At 40.2% G+C, this 19751-nt stretch overlaps 1 protein-coding gene across 4 annotated transcripts in view; it reads left to right on the plus strand.

The window, feature by feature from the left end:
• Positions 1-19710, plus strand: part of SLC25A30 (solute carrier family 25 member 30) — a 32771-nt gene extending 13061 nt beyond the window's left edge. Inside the window, exons 1-11 of one of the 4 annotated variants that reach the window (XM_054514113.1) lie at positions 7844-7886; positions 8459-8548; positions 10525-10603; positions 12150-12297; positions 12938-13032; positions 13297-13382; positions 14622-14721; positions 15586-15706; positions 16218-16356; positions 17207-17287; positions 18077-19710. In XM_054514113.1, the coding sequence (XP_054370088.1) occupies positions 8528-8548; positions 10525-10603; positions 12150-12297; positions 12938-13032; positions 13297-13382; positions 14622-14721; positions 15586-15706; positions 16218-16356; positions 17207-17287; positions 18077-18118 (912 nt within the window). In that variant the 5' untranslated portion in view covers positions 7844-7886; positions 8459-8527 and the 3' untranslated portion in view covers positions 18119-19710. Of the gene's footprint in view, positions 1-7843; positions 7887-8153; positions 8215-8458; positions 8549-10524; positions 10604-12149; positions 12298-12937; positions 13033-13296; positions 13383-14621; positions 14722-15585; positions 15707-16217; positions 16357-17206; positions 17288-18076 lie in introns of those variants that run through there. The other 3 variants (XM_054514114.1, XM_054514116.1, XM_054514115.1) reach the window with 3 other exon arrangements.
• The last annotated feature ends 41 nt before the right edge of the window (positions 19711-19751 follow it).

The following is a 19751-nucleotide window of genomic DNA, read 5'->3' on the forward strand; positions in this document are numbered from 1 at the left end:
GTCCGATTAGTGAGCCTGTAATTCATTAACATTTATATGACCATTTGTTTCAGTGCATTTGAAGTAAACAAAACAGGGAAAATAAAGGAGAAAGAACTGAATGTCAGTGAGAAACTCCAGGGCTTGATGCCATTGCCACTTGTTAGCAAATGGCAAATACCTCCAAACCTTGCAAATGCACTCGGGTTGCTGGAACTGTTGAGAGAGTGGATGGGAGCTGCAGCCTGCCTGACCAATTGTTTTCCAGAGAATTGATGTGATTTGCAGTGGATTTAGAAGATTTAATAGGAAAAAACCAAAACACTATTCAGTTGAGCTTTCTGGGTATAATGATTTTGACCAAGAATGTTAATTAATGAAAATGCAAAAATGCTGTTCATTGTTTCTAAGGCAAAACAGCAAAACAAAACATCTGCGGCACTGGCAGAACAGCTTTGATTGTAAGAGTCCTGATTCTGAATTTCCTGCTGCAAAAAGTGCTGCACTTCTGACAGCAGGCCAAGAATTCATTCCTAATGCTGTGCTCCTGCAACACATAAAGGAAAAAGTTTTGAAGGTATGACTGCTGCTGCAGCTCTGTCTCCTATCACAATTGTTGGGGGATTACAGTACAATGCAGAATTTAAGAAAATTCTTTGAACTCTTTCTGGGCTGGCATCCAGAAGCCTGTGTTTGGCTAAATTTAGAGGGCTTTTGGGATCCAACTAATCTGATACTTGAAACCTGTGAAGTCAGGTATGTTAACTTTTACATGGAAAAGACAGACACAACTATGAGCTAACATGGTCAGATGAGCTCAGTTTGGGAGCTAATTCCTTCTGCACTGGTGACGTGGACAATGGTTAAACTAAGATCTTTCCTGCTGATTAGAGACTTGCTGAGCTAATTGAATGAGGTCTGTTCAGATAAACCTGATGGAGCTGCAGGAGTCTGCACACCACTGTTATTTTCCCCACCTAGTCTTTAACCACACCATTTAAACACCTCTACCATGTACTGGATTGTATGGCATGAGTAAGATCATCTATACAGGACATTTCATTGCTCACACTTTCACCTCTCCCATTTCTTTCAAATGCTGTATACTTACTGATCAAAAGGCATTTTCTAGGGTTCCCCTGTTTCTGGAACTGCTTTAGTACTTCAATAGAGAACAGCTTGTTTATCATCTCCAAAATTCAATGTTACAATGGAGTCTGCAGTGAAAATCAAAATCAGAAAAAAGAGCTGTCATTTACATATTGCTGAGATACATTTGGAAAAAGGTTGTGTAGCTTCTATAGCTACATCATTTTCATACACATACAATTACCTCTATTACAGAAGCCTTTCAGATAGGGACTGTCATTTAAGATATAAAAACAATAAAAACAGTGGATCTTTTGGAATCATATAAAATCTAGGATGTGTAAGAACTACAAGAGTTGGGCTAGTTTCCTATAAAATTTACAGATATTACAAATCCACAAAGTTTAACTCCATCCAGGGAGGAGTATATAATCTATTGCTAAGTCCTGTGCTCCAAGCTGCCTGGGAAGATGGCCATGCTGGGTATCCTGAGGTGTGACTGCATAGTGCTGTGACCTTCCAGGATCCCTCCACACCTACCCCAGGAAGTGGAGACAATCACTCAATCCCTAGACAGCTTCCTTAGAACATTTCTTCTCTCAGAATCCTGAAAGTGTCAGAAGTAGCTTTTACCTGTAGTGCTTTCCTCCGGAACAAGCTACCTAGATGTCTTAGTCCTCATGGCAACTATCACTGAGCTAGCAAACCATCTGTTTTCAAAGCATCACTTATTCTTTGCACTTACAAAAATGCCTCTTGTCATTTCAGACAGTCTAGCACCAGTAAAACCCTCTGCACAATTTACATAGGCCTGTTCTCCTCGTATCTCTTGTCTCAACGTTCATTTGCACTATCTTCTCTTGTTCATCTTTGTTACTCTTAATTGCTTTTTTTTCTCTTTTCTCCCTGTCTTCTTGCTGGCTTTGTATTTGAAATGCAAAGCAAGGAAGTTTGTAGGCTGGTTCTTTGATTAGGCAGAACTGGATTCCCCCTGGCCTTAGAGCTGAAACAAGGCCAACCCGTCTTTGGCATGAATTGAAGTTTGCATTTTCAGCTGTGTTGTAGGAGGCCATCCAAAGTTCTTCAATGAGGTTTTACACACAATCCAGCTGGCAGCCTGCAGGCTGCAAGGTGGCTCTGCTTTGCCTCTCTTGTCTGGCCTTGAAGGTCAGAAAAAGTTGTTAGCATGCTGTGTGAAGTCTGGGCATTAATGCCAACTCCTGTTCTTACTACAAGCCAGACAGGAGGCCAGAGGTGTTAGGATGGGGTGTTAAAGGCAGGATGCATACTGCAGCCCCTCAGGAGTATTTGCTCTGCCAAATACTTGTGGCTAAGTCCTGTGAGATGTTGAGACAGTCTAATATTTCAATGCTTCCAACAGGATGAACCCACTTCAAGTCATGCAATGCTGCTTCTTCTGTTACACTGCTGCTGCTGCCAGTGTGAAGCCAGTTCAGCTGCATCAGCTGGCAGAAGCCTGGGGTTTGATGGGTGCATTCTGTAATTAGTGACTTGAACCCACTCATAAGTCAGATGAGAGCAATCAGCAGTCTGAGCAAAGGGCCAGAACTGTGCCTGGGAATGGGAGGGGAATATGGGAAGGTAAGGGAGCATCTGCCTTTTTCGCAATGAGCTGCTACATCAGTGCTGCCTTGTTGCAGAACAAGACCCTTTTTACAGCTGTGAGGCACATCACTCTGCTCCCTGGTGCTGCCTCCTAAGGCATGAGCATGTCCAAAAGCTGGCATCTACTGAACCAAGTGTAGGGAAGAATAACTCTGGGAAATAGAGGGACATGAGCATGTCATCTGCATGTTTCGTGGAAACCCAGGATGTCTATCACTGTCATCTGTGCTTCTTCAGCCTCTGGAAGGCAGTTGCTCTCCCACTCTGCCAGCCTTAGTTACTAGGAGCAGTGGAGATGTGAGTTCCTACCCATGAATGCTGCTTTGCTGCATCAGCAAGGAATCCCACTGCACATTAAGGGTCCTAAGTGACTTGTTCAGCATGTGGTTGTTGTCACAGACAACTACCACAAGGACAAAATCCTACAGCTGTTTTTCCCTGCTGTGCAGAATAACCTGTCTTGCTCAAGGTTAACAGCAATCAACTCATCTCAGCCAAATACTGTATTAGTTCTGGTGTTGTCATCCTGTGGATCAGCAGGGCTGCAAAGCAGGAAAATGCTTCTTCAGAAAGCATCCTGCCTTTTCAGAACTTTTTATTAAAAAAAAAAAAAGTTACTTGAATGCTTCATTTGACAAAATTTTATAAAATACATGTTTAAATTTAAAAGGAAGGATATAGTATTTGGATGCTGATAGCGAAATTTAGGTTACCCAAAGCCAGACTGGAGTAACCAGAAGAAAAGCTGTATTATTTGGGTAATGATTTAATGCAAAGCATTCTGTAAACACTAGAGGAAAACCATCAAAACTTGAGAATCTGGAAAGAGAATAGTGAGGTTCCTTTAAGAAGTAATAGCACTGAAAGCTTGAAATTTTGCTATGTAGGCAGTTCTGTATTCTGATCAACCTAAATCCTGCATTGCGAAGGACATGGCTTGGGGTCACCTGCCAGTACATCTCCCTGACCATTGTCTTGTTTGAGTCACATTTCTTTTACTGTAGAACTACTTCAACTGCAACTCTGCTGTCACAGGATAGTCTAGTGCAAATATGTATCTCCCCCAGCAGACACTTCCACAAATATATGCTTCCCCCAACAAATGCTCCCTACTATCCCTGGATATTGAGTACTGCCAGCAAGGGGTGTACTGAAAGTGGCAGAAAACATACCATGTGTGAGATGTTATTTGGTGTCACGTCAACCGCTCTGTCATTCATTCAACATTGAATCATCTCCCCTGTGGGAAAGGTTAGGCTGTATCTTACACCATATTCTGTCTGATTTTTACTAGGACATAGAAAAATATTTGCTCTTCTTTGTGTTGCATCTACCAGCATTTAAATTTGCGTTGTTTCTTCTAATCGCTACTTGTTTAGCACAGTGCAATGTTGGACAAAAGCCTCTGTGAAGCAACTGTGATCTTTATTTAGCAAGGACCTGGAGGATCACCCTTTGAGGTTGGAAAGTATTTTGTAGTAGTGAAAAGCCTCCTATGGTGCCTTCCTATCTGAGCAACTTTAGCAGCTTTTCATTTGCTCATTCAAATAACATCAACCTCAATGCTGTCACATACATAGGAGTTATTATCTCTGTTTGGGGTCCCAGAAAAGAAGACAAATCAATTTCCCAGGACCTGCTACAAGATTGCAACACTTTCAGAAAATTTTTTTTGGTTTACATTTACTAGAACTGCTTTGCTGGGACCTTATGCTGTGTGACTCTTGTCCACTCAAAGCCTGGAACTGCCCTCTGTTCCTTCACCTTTTACCCATTAAAAACAAATAACATGACCCTTTTATATCCACAAAACAATGACACAGTAAAGACCTTTGGCTCCTGCCAATGCCAGAGTCCAATCAGATTATAAAAAAATATTTGTTAAAAAAAAGACTACAAAATTACATTTACTGTTACTCCTGATTTCACTTTCCTTTCTTCCTGGTCTCTGCACAGTAGATTATGTTACTAAGTTAGAAACTTCAGTTGTCATGTCATCGTACATAACATATGCTAGCAGCTGGAGGAGGAAATGTCATTGAATAATTACAGACAACAAGGGCTGGAGAGATCCTTGAGAGTCCATCCCAATGCTTGGTTCAGGTAATCCAGATTGCAAGTACATCTCAAAAACAGCTGCTTAACAGTTTTTAAAAGTTGGTGATGATGAAGGTACTGCAAACTCCACAGTCATTCTCATCTAGTACTGTCCACACCATTAGAAAGTCTGTTGTATGTCTAAGTGGTGGAGAACAGAGAATTAAATTCCTCTTTATGGATAACTTCAATCTTGAAGATTATGTTATACTAATCTTTTTTTAAGACTGCTTCTTTCAATTTTTCATTACAGATTGTGTTTTGTATTCCTAGCCTTATTTTCCTAGCTCTTCTGTAAAGCTCTCCTGGAATGCACCACACATAACTGGATGTGGTGCTCCAGGCTGAGGCTTTGCCCCTGGCAAACACAATGGAAGTACTATTTATTATGTCTTACAGTTTTACATGTGCCAATAGCACACTGAGTGTCTACTTTCCCAACAAAGTCATCTGCTGTATGATTGAGGGTCAGATGAAATGCCCTTCAGAGAGAAAGTGCAAACAATTGAAAGTGAGGAGGCTGTGCCAGGGCAGGGAGCTCTTGGCTCCCATGTCCTAGGCTTGCTTTCATCACTCAGCCAATGGAACATGAAAAATGCAAATCAGTTATGTAACTAGTAATTGTGAAAGTTTCCAAGAGAAAAAGGTACCTCTCCCGTGGTTACAGCTAGTAACAAAATACCTGTAGCCATCTGTGTCTCTCCACTAACCATTCATTTAAGCAATAGGAGACTTGGCAGACCTGTCTTCACCACTGCAGAGACCAGAAGTGAAATGATTTTCCATTTTAAGCAGCAGTGGAAGTAGCAAAACAGGACTGAATGCACAAAAAGCAGAGCTCCCCAGAAAAATGGTTTGAGGGCTGCCTTCTTTTGCTTAAAAAAAAGAACAAAAAATGTGTGAGGAAATTTAGGAGCAGTAAGTTTAGGGTCTGGGATGTATTTAATTAAATTGTAGCCCTGCACAGCCCTTGGGAAAGAACTGGCATAAAGCTTGGATAAAGCTGTTGTAAGAGTGTGTAATCAGTAGCACATGTGGCAAGATGCTGAGCACCTAAGTCAGTGCTGGTATGACGCAGATGCCAGGTTCAAGGCAGCTTGCCAAAAGTAGCCCACTGTCTGTTGACAAAAGCATTACGTACCTCATACGTAGTATGAATCGGGTTGAGAATACAACAGAAGACTTTATTCAGAGGACCCATGCAAAAGTCACCAGTAGGAACAAAAGTTAACCTGAATTCCTCTGTATTCAAAAGTACACAGTTGAGAACTAGCAATTAGGTTGTTAATAAACTAAGAAATGTGATTGGGTGCAAGATATAACATGTGAGCAGGAACTGATTTTCAGCAGAGGTAATAAAACCCATCTGCCTACAGAAGGAGCTGCCCAACTCAAGATCAGAGTGGAACTAAAGTCCTTCTTAAAAAGAGGCAGAAATTTGAGAAGCCAGAAAACCAAAGCGGCTGCACCAAAGTGCAAATCACTTTGGTGATGTTAGAATCAGTCCAAATGATCTCTGTGCAAAAAGAAAGAAAGGAGCCATTCAAAGTTTATCTGAAGTAAGATCGTACTTGCTGTAGTTATATAACCTGTAAAAAACTAGCCAGGTACTAGGAGTTTCAGGAAGGGATTAGAATGTGAACACCAGTTCTGAGGTGGGACTTTGTTGCTAGGTTCTCTGAGACCCACCTGCAAAGACAATTTTGCAACATTGTGATTAGAGCAGGAGCTTTATAGGCCATCCTTTAACAAGTGAAATGTAGCATTTGTGGGAAGTCTGTAATAGACTTGGATTGCTTTAGAGAACTATTTTCATTGTATGAAGCACTTGTGGCATACCACAACCCAAATTTTGGATCCCTTATGCTTTATCGAGGATTGCATGCAAAGCCACATCCAGCTTCTTAATGAGGGCTGAACGGGTATCACCCTCTCTCTCCACCAGCCAGTAAGCTTAAATAAAGGTTCTCAGCCTCCAGCCTTGCCCTGAGATGGGCGCGGGGAGCAATCCCACAGGATGCGTTGCCCTTTCTGGAGCAAGGCATGCCATCAGCCTGCAAGGCAGCGGACTGACAGCGGCAGCAGGGCTGCACCGTGCGGGTAGGTCCCTACAAGCACTCCTGGCAGCTCTTCAGTCAGAAACAGAAAGCACCGAGTGACCACAACACTCTGCCTTTAGGGGCAGCAAAAGAGCTGATTCCAAACTATTTCACAGGAAGCCCTGGGCTCTGCACCAGACTACTTCTGGTTCTCATCCAGTCTTCACGCACTGGTCACTGCCACCCGTACAGCGGCTGAGACCTGCCCTTTTGGATAGCCCCTTTCCTTCGGGACAGGCACTGGACGTGTGCGAACAAAGCCATGTAAAGCATGTATACTGAATCCATAATTTCTGCCCTGGTGATGCAAAGAAACATAGTTAGAATGGCACAGAACTGTGTAATACTACTTCAACTAGTGAATCACCCGTGTAACCATTCTGCCAAAAATATTGAAGAGGGTATTTTAAAGAGCAAAGTGGCTATTTAAGCCCACCCTGCCCCTTTCTGTGCCTCCACACAGCAGGTAGATAAAGGTTCCTGTGCCGCCTCAGGAAAGTTCAGCCCCGGTACTGCTGCAGTGTTGCTGGTGCCCATAGGATCGAAAACCGAGGGGCAAAATCAGTGTCCTTACAGATAATGGTGAGGAGAAACTCTAAGGGCCGAGTGACCTGCTCGTTAACCGGGGAGCGCTGAAACACCCGCCACAGCCGCTCCATTCTCCTGGGGCAGGAGCGCTAATGGAAAATGCCGGCCTACCCCGCCAGCCCAGCAGCCCTCCAAGGCCAGCGGCGAGGGGAGACCTCTGACTGCAAGGTCAGCACGGTTAATCTTTTCCCCGGATAATTGCAGCCGGCTCGGCGCCCCCTTCGAACCAACTGCGACTTCGCATCCACCCCTTCCACACCCCGCTCCTGGCTCGGCCCCTCGGGCCAGCCCGCCCCGGGGCGGAGCCCCACGTTCCCCAAAAGCCGCCGCGGCCGCGGGGAGCAGCGCTGGGATTTGGGAGCAGTGGGGTCGGCGCGGCAGGACGTGGGGGTCGGGCAGGGCTCGGTGGTGAGTGGGGAGGTGGCGGCTGCTGCTCTCAGGTCTCGGAGGGTGGGACGCTATTTTTCTTGTGTAGTAGTAGCTGTTGCCACCCTAGGCTCGAATTCGCTTTAAATAGTTAAAGTTGCTATAAGCTCGAGTGTACTGCGAGCTTAATACGCTAGCAATGTTCTCGACCAACGTGTAATTCGATGTGGGACTTTTCAAGCCTGCTCCCTGTCGGGGAACTATCGAGTTGTTTAAGTGATTCGTTCTTTCATGGAACTCGGACTTTTGGGTTTAGTCTAGTCACGCTGTGGTTAAAAGAAAGAGGATTCCCTTCTGACCACCGCAGAAAGTGCGTGGATGAATCTCTGTATTAATTCAACCCAATGTTCTTTACGGTCGAGTATCCCCTCTGTCATTGTTGATGTTCAGGGTATGGCAACATGTATTTTGTAAAGGCAATATCTTTCTAGTAAAAGTGGAGATATTAATTTTTTTCTATAATGATGGCTGGATTATCTTTTTAAGTAGTTTGCCACTCACTCAGCTGATACAGAATTGTTCTGAGGAGACACTTACTATTTTTATTGATATAGGGAAGAAGTTCTGACTAAGAAGCAAACCAAGAATTTGGAATATAAGCGGGAAATGAGACACCTGAGATCATGGGGCGAAATTACTGGATGGTGTGTCTTTTTGATTTTTTTTTTTTCCTGAGAAAAAACTCTATATCTTTGCTTTGTGTTTTTCTTCTTCTTCATACTTCTTCCTAAAGTATGGAAACCTTGAAGAAGGGGGCTGGAGGTTAGAAATTTAAAGATTCATATGGTTAGTTTAGCATACTGGCAGGAGATGAGACTTGAAAGCCTTTCAGATGTACAGACCTTGACCTTCACCTTGGGATCTGTCAAAGGAACAGTGTGCTATAAAATTTTGCATCAGAGTATCCTATTTATATATTAAAACTTCAACTAATATTTGTAAATCTGTGTGCAAATTGAAAACTTTATTTGATCGTGCTCAGAATTATGTTTAAAAAGTGAGTAGCCTCCATTGCTTAGGCAGAGTGAAATATGAAATGAACAGGAAAAGGATCTATTTTTGTTTTATATGTGTTGTGGTATTTATGATAGATGAAATCTTGTTTTAGTATGTTTAGGACGCTTAACTGTCAGTTTTGATGAGTTTCTCAGGTGTAAAGATCAGGTGTGTAGCAGATAGTGGGCAAACTGAGCTTGGCTTTGTCTCTGTTAATTAAATGATCTGCCATTAATCATGGCAGAACAGCATTATGAGGAACTTGGAGCTGGAACTGGCCTCCCTCTGATACAATGTCATATTCACGTGGCTCTGCCTCCTTTGTATTGAAAAGCTGGCATGGTCTAAGCCTGTGTGTCCAGACCTCTGTAATGCACTCTTTTTGGCAGTATAGTAGGGTGACCTTAGTTGCCTTGTCTTTTTTTTTTTTAAATTATGTTCTTTGCAGCAGTGTAAAGAATAAGAAGGATTTCTGTGCATGTAGGTGTTGAGTATGTAAAATTGTCATTTTAGCTTCTTTCCTTTCCTCATGTGTCATTTTATCATCTTTACTTTCATGAAGTAAAGATGATAAAAGGAAAACTGGAGCTGCAGAAATTGTTCAGGCCTGCTGAGTGTCTGCAACTCTAAAAATTCATTTAGGTGCTGGGTTATTGGCATTTCTGGAGGAAGTGACTAAAGAGGGTTCAGCTGTACAAAAGGCAGGGTTAAGCAATGGGTGTATTTGTGATATTTTCCAGGTAGGCACTACAGGTGATAAAGCAGGGAAGAATAACAGGGAGTATAAGTGCCAAGGGAGGTATTTTCAAGTAAAATTTTCCCATAAAATTAATTGGCAAAAATAACTGTAGAATGCAATATTTAGGGGGGTATAATAGAAAATGAGGAATGAAAAATATTTATATTGTGAGGAAGGGGAAAAATAAGATGTTGAGAGAAATACTTGTTTTTGGGAAGGGCAATCTGGTGTTGGCTGGACTAGTTTGGTTTTGAAGTTCTTATCTCTTTTCTAACATAATTGGATTACTTCAACATCTTGCAAAACATATGCTATAGTTAATGACAAATTGTGGTTGCTTTGTCAAATTCAATAATTGACACGATTTTCATGTAACATTCACAAGAATTAATATTGTGAACACTGGTAGCAGAAATAGGTCTGAATGGAAGCAAAATGGTGTATATGCACCCTAGTGCAAGTGTACTAGCTTGGCTCATGCTAAATAACATTGGTAACTGGAAAAAAGCAAGTTCTGTAATGACTGCAGCATGTAGTCAGACTAGTTCAGCTTAGTAAAAATCCTTGGAGGCTATTCACTGCAGTGCTCCTTAACATTATGCCTGGGAGACGACCTGCTTTAACCTTTCATGGTGAGGAGAGTGGTGGCCCAAACATATAGCAGGCACTGATTTAAACCCAGGTGCTTTTCTGTGGTATTCCTGTCTTTCTTCTTATTGTCAAGTGTATTAAATGTGGGTTTGTTTACTCTTATGGTTTTTTTAACTCTTTATTCATATTTGAAAGGCCCATTTTAAATGGACCAGGCACAAAGTTTTTACAAAGTGTTAGCTTGAATTTTTATGACATGTACTTACAGTAGTGTTAAATCTTCCTCTTTCACAGAAAGAGGAACCAATAATGCCAGCACTGAACTGGAAACCCTTTATCTATGGAGGTTTAGCATCAATCACTGCAGAATGTGGTAAGAGTTTGTTTTAATTGTTGACATGATTTTCTTTACTTGGACAGTCTCCATGTAAAACAAGTAGGGTTCCATGCTGCCAGTGACACAGTGGTATATGGTGGTCTGCAGCATAGAGATTTTTGCTTAATGCTGACTGAAGAGTTTCTCTTATCTCTGTTGCAATGCCAGAACACTTGTGTCTATAAACTCTCATCCCTGGTGAATCTTGTTTTCTATACATATCTTGCTTCTGTGTTTTATTATTTGGTGTTGTTTGATCTGTTCCTAGACAGTGGTCATAAGTAGATACAGCTTCTGCTTTGCTGCAGTTGACTAGTTACACTCTTAACTTGTAGATTTTTCTTTAGCTTTACTGGATATCTGTGTTGTAGTTTAAATAATCTTTTCTTGAATGTAAGTGGTTGCTTAGATTTGAACACTTGAAAATTCAATAGTGAGCAACACAGAATAATTGCTGTATTGAGACACTGCATCTGATGTTTTAGGCCTCCTCTAAAGGCAAACCTTAAATATCCACATTTTTGTAGACTTGTATTTGAAATGCATGTATATGAAAGTAAAGGAAATCTGGATTTTCATTGTAGCAGGACATGGCTGGGCATGTGGTGGGCTTGCATGAAAGGTCTGTCTAGTAAAGTAGAGGCAGTATAAAATTACACTTAAAACTATTATCTTTTGTTTTCATAGAGTAGTTTGTGTTTGTCATCTGGTCCAGCCCCCCTGCTTTGAGCTGGGACATCTTCAATTAGATCAAGTTGCTCAAAGCCTTGTCCAATCCAACTTTGCATGATTGCAGAGATGGGAAGGGTTTCTACTTAGGAAATTTGTACAAACTTGAATTTGAAACTTGTCATTATTTGACTTGACTGAATATGGCCAATAATGCCAAAAGCTTAAGGAAGACATACAATTAATGAAAGCTTTGCTTGTCTGGTAAGCCTCATTTAAACAGATGTAGTTAATCCTGACTCCTGTTAGTACTTAAGTGAGTATGGCATGTTGAGGTGGTCCTTTCCTGGATGTATAGAGTTTCTGAACCCTTTCATGAGGGGAGCATGGAGAATATGAATTGAACATAACATAGCAGTAGGCTACAGGAAAGCAGTAACAGAAATAGGTACTGCTGCTATTGCTTTTTCAGATACTAGGCCAGAATCTGTATAGCGTGCCCTACAGAATTTGCCTTCAGTGATGTCCTCTTCAAAGGGGTTGGTAGAATACATGTGCAAACTCAGTGCTTGATTGGGATTGCAAAGTCCTGTTCAGTGTGGCTGCTGGCAACCAGGCAATGCTGTGTTGCCTGAAAATATAGTGAATGTGAACACAGGAGGTAGGCAGGGCCTCTGTCAGGCCTTTAGAAGAAACAAGGTGATAGAATGTGAATCACTTAAAAGAAAGTCTTGCTAAGAAAAGCTTCTTTCCCATGGGAGTACTTTTATATATTATGATATATAATAAAAGTTGCTGTTCCTTGTATGGTATTCTCTATTGTCTTTGGTTAGGTAGGTACTTTGGTAATTTTCTCACTGGTTTTTCCTTTAAGGTACTTTCCCCATTGATCTGACCAAAACACGTCTCCAGGTTCAAGGTCAAGTTAATGATGCCAAATATAAAGAGATTCGCTACCGTGGAATGGTGCATGCGCTGGTCAGAATATGCAGAGAAGAAGGGTTGAAAGCCTTGTACTCTGGGTAAGAGTAACTGAGTTGCAGCAATGGCTTATGGCTTATGAACAATCTCTTGGTAAAAGTATTTGCCCATTGTATGTGAATTTTTGGGCTTCAGAATTGCAAGGTATTTGACTAGCCTTAATCTGGAAGTTGGAGGACCCAGCTTTGATACCTTCGGTGCTGCACACTGCCATAGCATTTAATGTTTTAAAAAATAGCCCCTCAAGCAACAAAACCTACATGAAACACAATACCTAAGCATAAGGTTATTTTCTACAGTGCTGCTATGGTTGTTCCATCTCCCGGAATTAAAATTGGAATTACCTTTGCCTATAAATGAGCATGCTTTACTTCAAAACATGCAGGATGGTGGGGGAGCTACATTTCAGACATGACTGCCAGCTATTTTATAGTTTACAAGTTGAAGCATGGTCTAATAGTAATAATCCCTTCACAGTTCATTCATGTTCTTGCAGGCTCTATTTAAAAAAATAAAAACCAAAACCTAACAAGCTCCAAAGCTTGTTTTGTTTATAATGAGTTTAAACTGTTGATTTAAATGAACAAGCCTTTCTTTGCTATATATCTCTGCACTAGGAAGAATTTTCTGATGAGTTTTTGAGATCTTGAGCATAAACATTATTGCTGCTTGTTTTCACAGGATTGCACCTGCAATGCTACGACAAGCTTCATATGGAACTATAAAAATAGGCACATACCAGAGCTTAAAAAGAATGTTTGTTGAGCATCCAGAAGGTGAGTGGTTTTCTTTTTAATTCAGGACTGATCTGCTTGAAGCCAATTCCATTTGGTATCTTACTGTACCATTTGAACAAGATTACCAAGAAGACATTCCTTACACCAGTTACAGCAAAGTTAGTCAGCAAGGGTAACTCATCAGAGCAGGTTTTATGGCTTCTGTAACTGGCTCTCTCTGGTTAAATGAGGGGAGGCATCATCCTGTCCTAATGCATCTTAAGTTTTGTAAATCTGCAGCTAAAATCTTTGTTTGTGAAACAGATGAAACCCTCATGATGAATGTTCTGTGTGGCGTTCTTTCTGGAGTAATCTCATCATCTATTGCCAACCCTACAGATGTCTTAAAGGTAATTACGTAGAGCTTGTCTTTTAGCTTTTGTTCTCTCCTGAAGTAAAAACAGTCTCCTGATGAATATAGGATTTGTTTTGTGACCCTGTTTATTATCATTTCTTAACTTCTAAAGAATCAGTAACATCCTGAATTCTTGGAACCTCCTTCTGGTCCATACTAATCATTTGGAAGTATGTGTGAGGAAGGTCAATGCTGGGGAGGTAGTTAGATCCGCATGTTTCTGCTTGTGGGGGGAGAATAACTTTGATGTTGTGGTGTTTGTGCAGAAGCCACACTCTGTATTTCATCTGTACTTCTTGGTAACACTGTTATACTTGTATGTTGCTAGAGCTCAAAATAGTTGAATATCAGTTCAGAGGCAAGAGTTCCAGGGAATGCTACTAGTACCTGTATGATTCCTTAGCACTGTAGAGAGGCTTTGCAAACCTTTGTTCCAAGGAAATGGCATTCCAGCATCAGTCATTTAAAGTGAATTAGTGAAACAACCAGCTCTTTAAGAATCTGTTAGCTTGATCATAGTCAGTTACTTGAAAGGGTTGATGGGTTTATCTTATAAAACTGGAGCTTGTGACTTACAAAGCTGCTCCTAATGAAAAGGAAGTCAAGAAAACTCTCTATGTTTTCCTGAAATTACTAAAAAGCTTTGTCCTTCATAGTGCTAGTGCGGTTATGTAGTGGCATTTCAAACATAAGCTTGTATTTCATGTGTGGCTTCAATTAGTTACTTCCTAAAATTATATCCACCCACCAAGTCACTTGTTGACAACCTGTGTATACAAGTTACCTTGACAGGTCCCTAAGGATGATCTTATAAATCTACAGGGTTGAAGACCATGGTTCTCATGGCTGAAACATTAATCTGTTTAACCTTTCATTTCAACATGTTCCTGTGAGAACACTGTAAAGGACATCCTGCAAAACCCATCTGCCAGTCTTATCTAAATGGAGCAGTGTACCCATACAGAAATAGAAGTGACTTAATGCAGCTAAGAATTCTACCACATACTACATACACAGCTAAGAATTCTACCACATACATACATAAAATTAGCAGCTGCATTGGGATAGTTAAGGCAAAAGATTGCACTTATATAGTTGTGATCATGCCAGCTCTTGCTTTTATACTTAGAGAAATTGACTTTACTACTTGCAATTGTATCTTGATAGTTCAATGTAGTTTTTTTTTTTTTTTGTTATATTTATTTTTTTAATTGTATCTTCTAATGAATCTCAGATCAGAATGCAAGCTCAAGGTAGAACAATTCAAGGAGGAATGATGGGCAACTTCATACAGATCTACCAAAACGAAGGCACTAAAGGATTATGGAAGGCAAGTTTTTTTTTAGTTCTATCTTACACTTCAACTACATTTCCTTGTTCAATTGAATGTCATGTATTCTTACAGTGTTTTCAGCTCAAATATGGAGGATGTAACGTCTGTCATTTGCCATGACTGCTTCACTGCTGGTGTCTCAGTGCTTATTGGTGAAGGGTTACAGCCAGCCTTGTTTGTGAGGATTAGCTGCCACTTAGGAGAGGGAGGACAAATGCAGGGTTCAATTAGGGTGACTGGCTCTAGGAACAGTTCAACAACCTTTTGCCTGACACCTCTTAATCTGTACATTCTGTCTGTTTTAAAACATATGCTAAAGAATATTTGGAAGTGAAGGAGCTGCTGAGCATCCCTTCTAGCTCAGGAACTCTCATATTCAGTTTCACAGGTTGTCTCTTGGGCCAGTTATAGTCAATGACTGTACAACAACTGAAGAGCCAAAAATTGACCATTGTTTTGAGCAGCTGGAGAATAGGAATGTTCTTCCATTAGTGTGCTTTTCTCACAGTTTCTTGATCTCCAGTTTTCTGTTCATCCTCCTTACTTTATCAGTTTTTCAGCTAGCAGCAAAGGAATGGAGGTTTTAGCTGACTGTTGATGCAAGAATTGAGATGTTAAGCAGAGATGGTAAATAACTTAAAGGATCTGAAGTTTCCATTCTGTGTGGAGAAGTGATTTATGTTATTTCAAATTTGTGGTTTTGGAGTACATACATCTAAGACTTGTATTAATTAGCCTTATTTGAATTTGCAAGATTCTTAACACATTTGTAGTGTTTTGCTTTGTATTATAAGAGTTTGGCTTTTCTAACAGTGCACAAAGGTTGACTTTAAACTCCAACTATATCCTTCCTTTTGCCAGGGAGTATCATTGACAGCACAGAGAGCTGCTATTGTTGTTGGAGTAGAGCTGCCAGTATATGACCTTACCAAGAAGCACATAATTCTGTCTGGACATATGGGAGATACAGTATATACTCACTTCCTGTAAGTTTGTATAACTGTTTGTATAGCTCATTATTAGATAATTCTTGCTGCAGGGGAGAGGAGTATTTTTATTTTTAATCATCTGTCAAGATGTGTACATTTATTTCTGATGTGTTTATAATTTTTAGGGTAATAGCATCTCAAATGGTAGCGTGGAAGCTAATTTTATTTAGCACTTGAATTTAGCTTTCTTTTGAAACATGGAAATTTGTTTTGTGGGTGGTCTGAATCATTCAACTGTGCAAATTGAGGTTGAAAGAAATTTACAGTCAAATATTATTCCCTGGGGTATGAACATCTTTCCAAGCATAATGTATATAAGGGCTATATAGCAAATTTTCAAAATTATGTTTTTATAGTAAGTGAAAAGTAACTTTTCACATCCATTAGCTGATTTAATTTTTTTAGTAAAAGCATTAAATAGTCATTATTACTGTGTGTTTCCTGGGAAGCGGAAGTTCTTATACATCTGTGTGATAGATCAGGTTTCATTAAACCCTTCTTTTACTAGTTCCAGTTTTCTTTGTGGGTTAGCTGGAGCCCTTGCATCCAACCCAGTTGATGTTGTAAGAACACGTATGATGAATCAGAAAAGCCAAAACCATGGGGGACACTCAGCCTACAAGGGCACTTTGGATTGCTTGTTCCAGGTAAGTAGCTCAGGTATCATCATAAATAGAAACTGTTGCCACCAAGCAATGGTTTTGCTGTGGAGCTCAAAATTGTTCTGTTTTCCCTAGTAACTTAGACATGCTTTTTGCCATAATATTTAAAAGGACTATACTGTCAGTAATGCACTCAAGTGTGAAAAGTATCTATCTTGATAGAAAGGCAGGAAGAAAGTTAGTGTCTGTTGCAGAACCTTCCTTTCTTTGGGTGCTTGGATGAGGAGAGGAAGGCTCTCAGCAGCACTGTCTTGCTCAACTTTATACTATGTCAGGCTGACAGGAAATTACCATTTCATAGGTCAGTCCTTGAAGAACAAGATCTTCTGAAACAGATGGTTTTCTATGTCGCTTACTGCATAATGCAAAGCCTAGTACAGCCAGAGGCAAGGTCAGCCTCTGATTTTGATTACTTTGATTTGGTTTCTGAAGTCTCTAACTGTGGTATGAGATGGGACCATGATGGCCTTGTACATGGAGAACAATGGATAGTAAGCTGTTGCTGTCCAACTGTTTACTGAACAGTCAAAGTCACATCATCCAGGGAAATTTGAGGTCCATAAAGCAAACTGAAATATTTCACGGGACTGTCAAATGTTAGCTGCAGGTTTACATGCAGCAAATTTCAGGGGGCTGTCAAATGTCAACTGCAAGCTTACATCTAATGAAATGTATTTCTTTGTCCTGTCAGACAATAAATTTAAATTAAGGTTACAGGACTAAGCCACCCCTTTGTCTGGTACAGTCTTGTTAGCTGACATGCTGTCTGGATTTTTCACAAAAAAAGAATTACGTAAGTGTGTTCTTATGTTTTTTGGTTTTTTTTCCTCCCTAGACATGGAAGAATGAAGGCTTTTTTGCTCTGTATAAAGGCTTTTGGCCAAACTGGTTAAGACTTGGTCCATGGAATATCATTGTATCCTTTCCAGAGGTGTGCAAAATGACTAAGTTAGCCATACAACAGCAAATACTGTTTTTTACAGAATTACTCAGTGTGGGAAGTGTCATATCAGCACAGATATTCTCTTTTCTTATGAATGGAAAATTGTGCAGTTGAGAGTTTTTTTTTAGTCAACTGCTTACAGACAGATTGAATTTGATTCACATGGAGTCAACACTAAAATATGATCTTGCAAAATAATTTTCTGTTCTTCCAATTTCATACCTGCCCATTTTCTTTGTTATGAGCCTAGTTTTAATCAAAATTGACCAGGTGAATTAGGAATGGGAGCTCTTTCCAGAACTGGGGAAACTGTTGGCAGTTACTGATGCAGTCTTTTTGTTTTTGCTTATCTTAGTCTCACAATTTTGGCTTTTTTCAGGAGCCAGCTGATCAGAGCCCTGGGAAGTAGGTTGGTAGAAGTGTTTTTTACAATAAACAAACCTTCTTTAGCCCATCAAAGTGATTAAAGACTCTTAAGGGTTTTTGCAGTATTTTTATGGAGCTTTTGCAGGACTGCCTCTTCTGTCCTGGGTTTAAGATCCTGAAGAAGATGGACAGGAAAGTATTTTGTGTCACCAGCCTTTAAGCAAATTTCATTGTTCTGCCTAGTATTGTGTAAAAATGTGGCCAACCTGCAGCATGGCAAAGGAATGAAAAAGGAGTGGAACACAGTTGCACACAGATGCAGCTAACCTTCAGTAGTGAAGGGACCAGTTTTCACTGCATGAACAGGAAACAGTTTTCCTTAATCAGCTGCGCCAGTTCTTTCTGACATATGAACAGCTGAAGAAATTGGATGCCTGACATGCTGAGCTGTGTACAGAATTCTGTTCATGTACTGTCTGAGTTTAGAGCAATGTGCAAGTTGTCTTGAGTGTTTGCTCTTTATTGTCCGAGCTGCTGGCGCCAAAGGAAGAGGTCACTGCAAGACTGAATGAGAAGAACCTGGAAGTGATTTCAAGGCAAACTGGCTCCTGTAAACCATGGTTTGTGCACGTGATTCAGTGGATGATGTGCACTGTTTTTCAGACTGAACCAAACATGGTGGAATACCTTCTGTCAAATGTTTCAATGCTCTTGAATGTAAAGATCTGCAATGCAACTTTGTGCATCTGAGTCTCAAAGCATAGTGTTTTATAAGAGTCAAAGACAAGGTTTTTTTCTTTATTTCCATAGATTTCCATAAAGGAAGGAAAAGAAAAATATTTCTGTAAAGGAAAAAAGTATTTCTGTAAGGGAAGATAAGCAGAACTGAGGAGTTGGGCTTTTCCTGCTTTCAGAAATGTATGCAATTGGATTGTAATAGTTTAAAGCTTCCAGTTAACTGGAAGTGTCACAAGACATCTTTGCTGGCTTTCAGGTTGGCACAATAACTACTGCAGTGTAAAATCTGTTTCTGGTTTTGAAGCTTTCCTGTGTTCTAAGTCCTGAGATGTCTGCATAATTTTCTGGGAATAATCCAGCTTCATTAGCAAGTGTGGTTGCTACAGTTGACAGTTTTGCATAGCTTGAAGAAAGTTTTTTTTTTCTTCCATGTATAATTCTTGATTTCAGCATAAGTGCTTCTTAAACATATTCATATGGAAATTGCTGGTAGGAATGAAGTTCAAACAAGTTCATGCCCATCTGCTGATCTTGCAGAGAAACTTCCCATGCTTCTTCCGTCCTTGGGAAGAATTATTGGTTACTGGCTATTTTACACTGAGCAGTCAGGCTCGCTCATGTGGGTGCCTATGTGACAAGAACCAACCCCTCCCAAAGTAAATCTACTATAAAGACTGCTTTCCTCCTTTAAAAAGACCCCCAAGTCCAGAACTAGTGAACACTTTCATACACCAAAGATGCTAAAGTTGCTGTTACATGCAAGGAAACACTTGATGTAGAACTCAACCACAGCTTCTATAAACATTACCTTTAGGCTTAAAGGTATATGAAAACTTCAGGGCTGTTAACTCAACAGTTACATCAAGCTTCTTAAGCGCTGTTGTTGAATTCCAGAAAAAGGAGTATGAGATGCAAATTGCAGGACTGATCTTCTGTGTTTACAGAGGGCAGCAAAGCAGGATCCATAGCTTTGGATTTTTGTGGCCTTGTGCTAATCTTTTACACATTCTTCATAGAATCATGCATTCCACTTAAAGAAGTTTCATTGAGATATCAAAATTGCTGTAATCACTTAAAATTACTAATTTTGAATGCACAAATAGAATTTTTAAATGCACAAGGCACTTTCTTTCTGAAGGTAAAACATTTTCTATATATAGGGGTATGCTGATGTGCAGTGTTTCCCCTTACAACTGTTTCTGTGCTTTAATAAAAAAAAGTGTAAATATTTTTGTATGCTGTGTAAGTAAAGTATATGTTTTTCAAGCCTATTAAAAGCATTAAAATGTAAAGTGTGATGATTTAGAACTGCTTTCAGTTTTGAAGTTTCAAA

The sequence above is a fragment of the Molothrus ater genome, chromosome 2 (genome assembly GCF_012460135.2).
Source record: "Molothrus ater isolate BHLD 08-10-18 breed brown headed cowbird chromosome 2, BPBGC_Mater_1.1, whole genome shotgun sequence".
NCBI lineage: Eukaryota > Metazoa > Chordata > Aves > Passeriformes > Icteridae > Molothrus > Molothrus ater.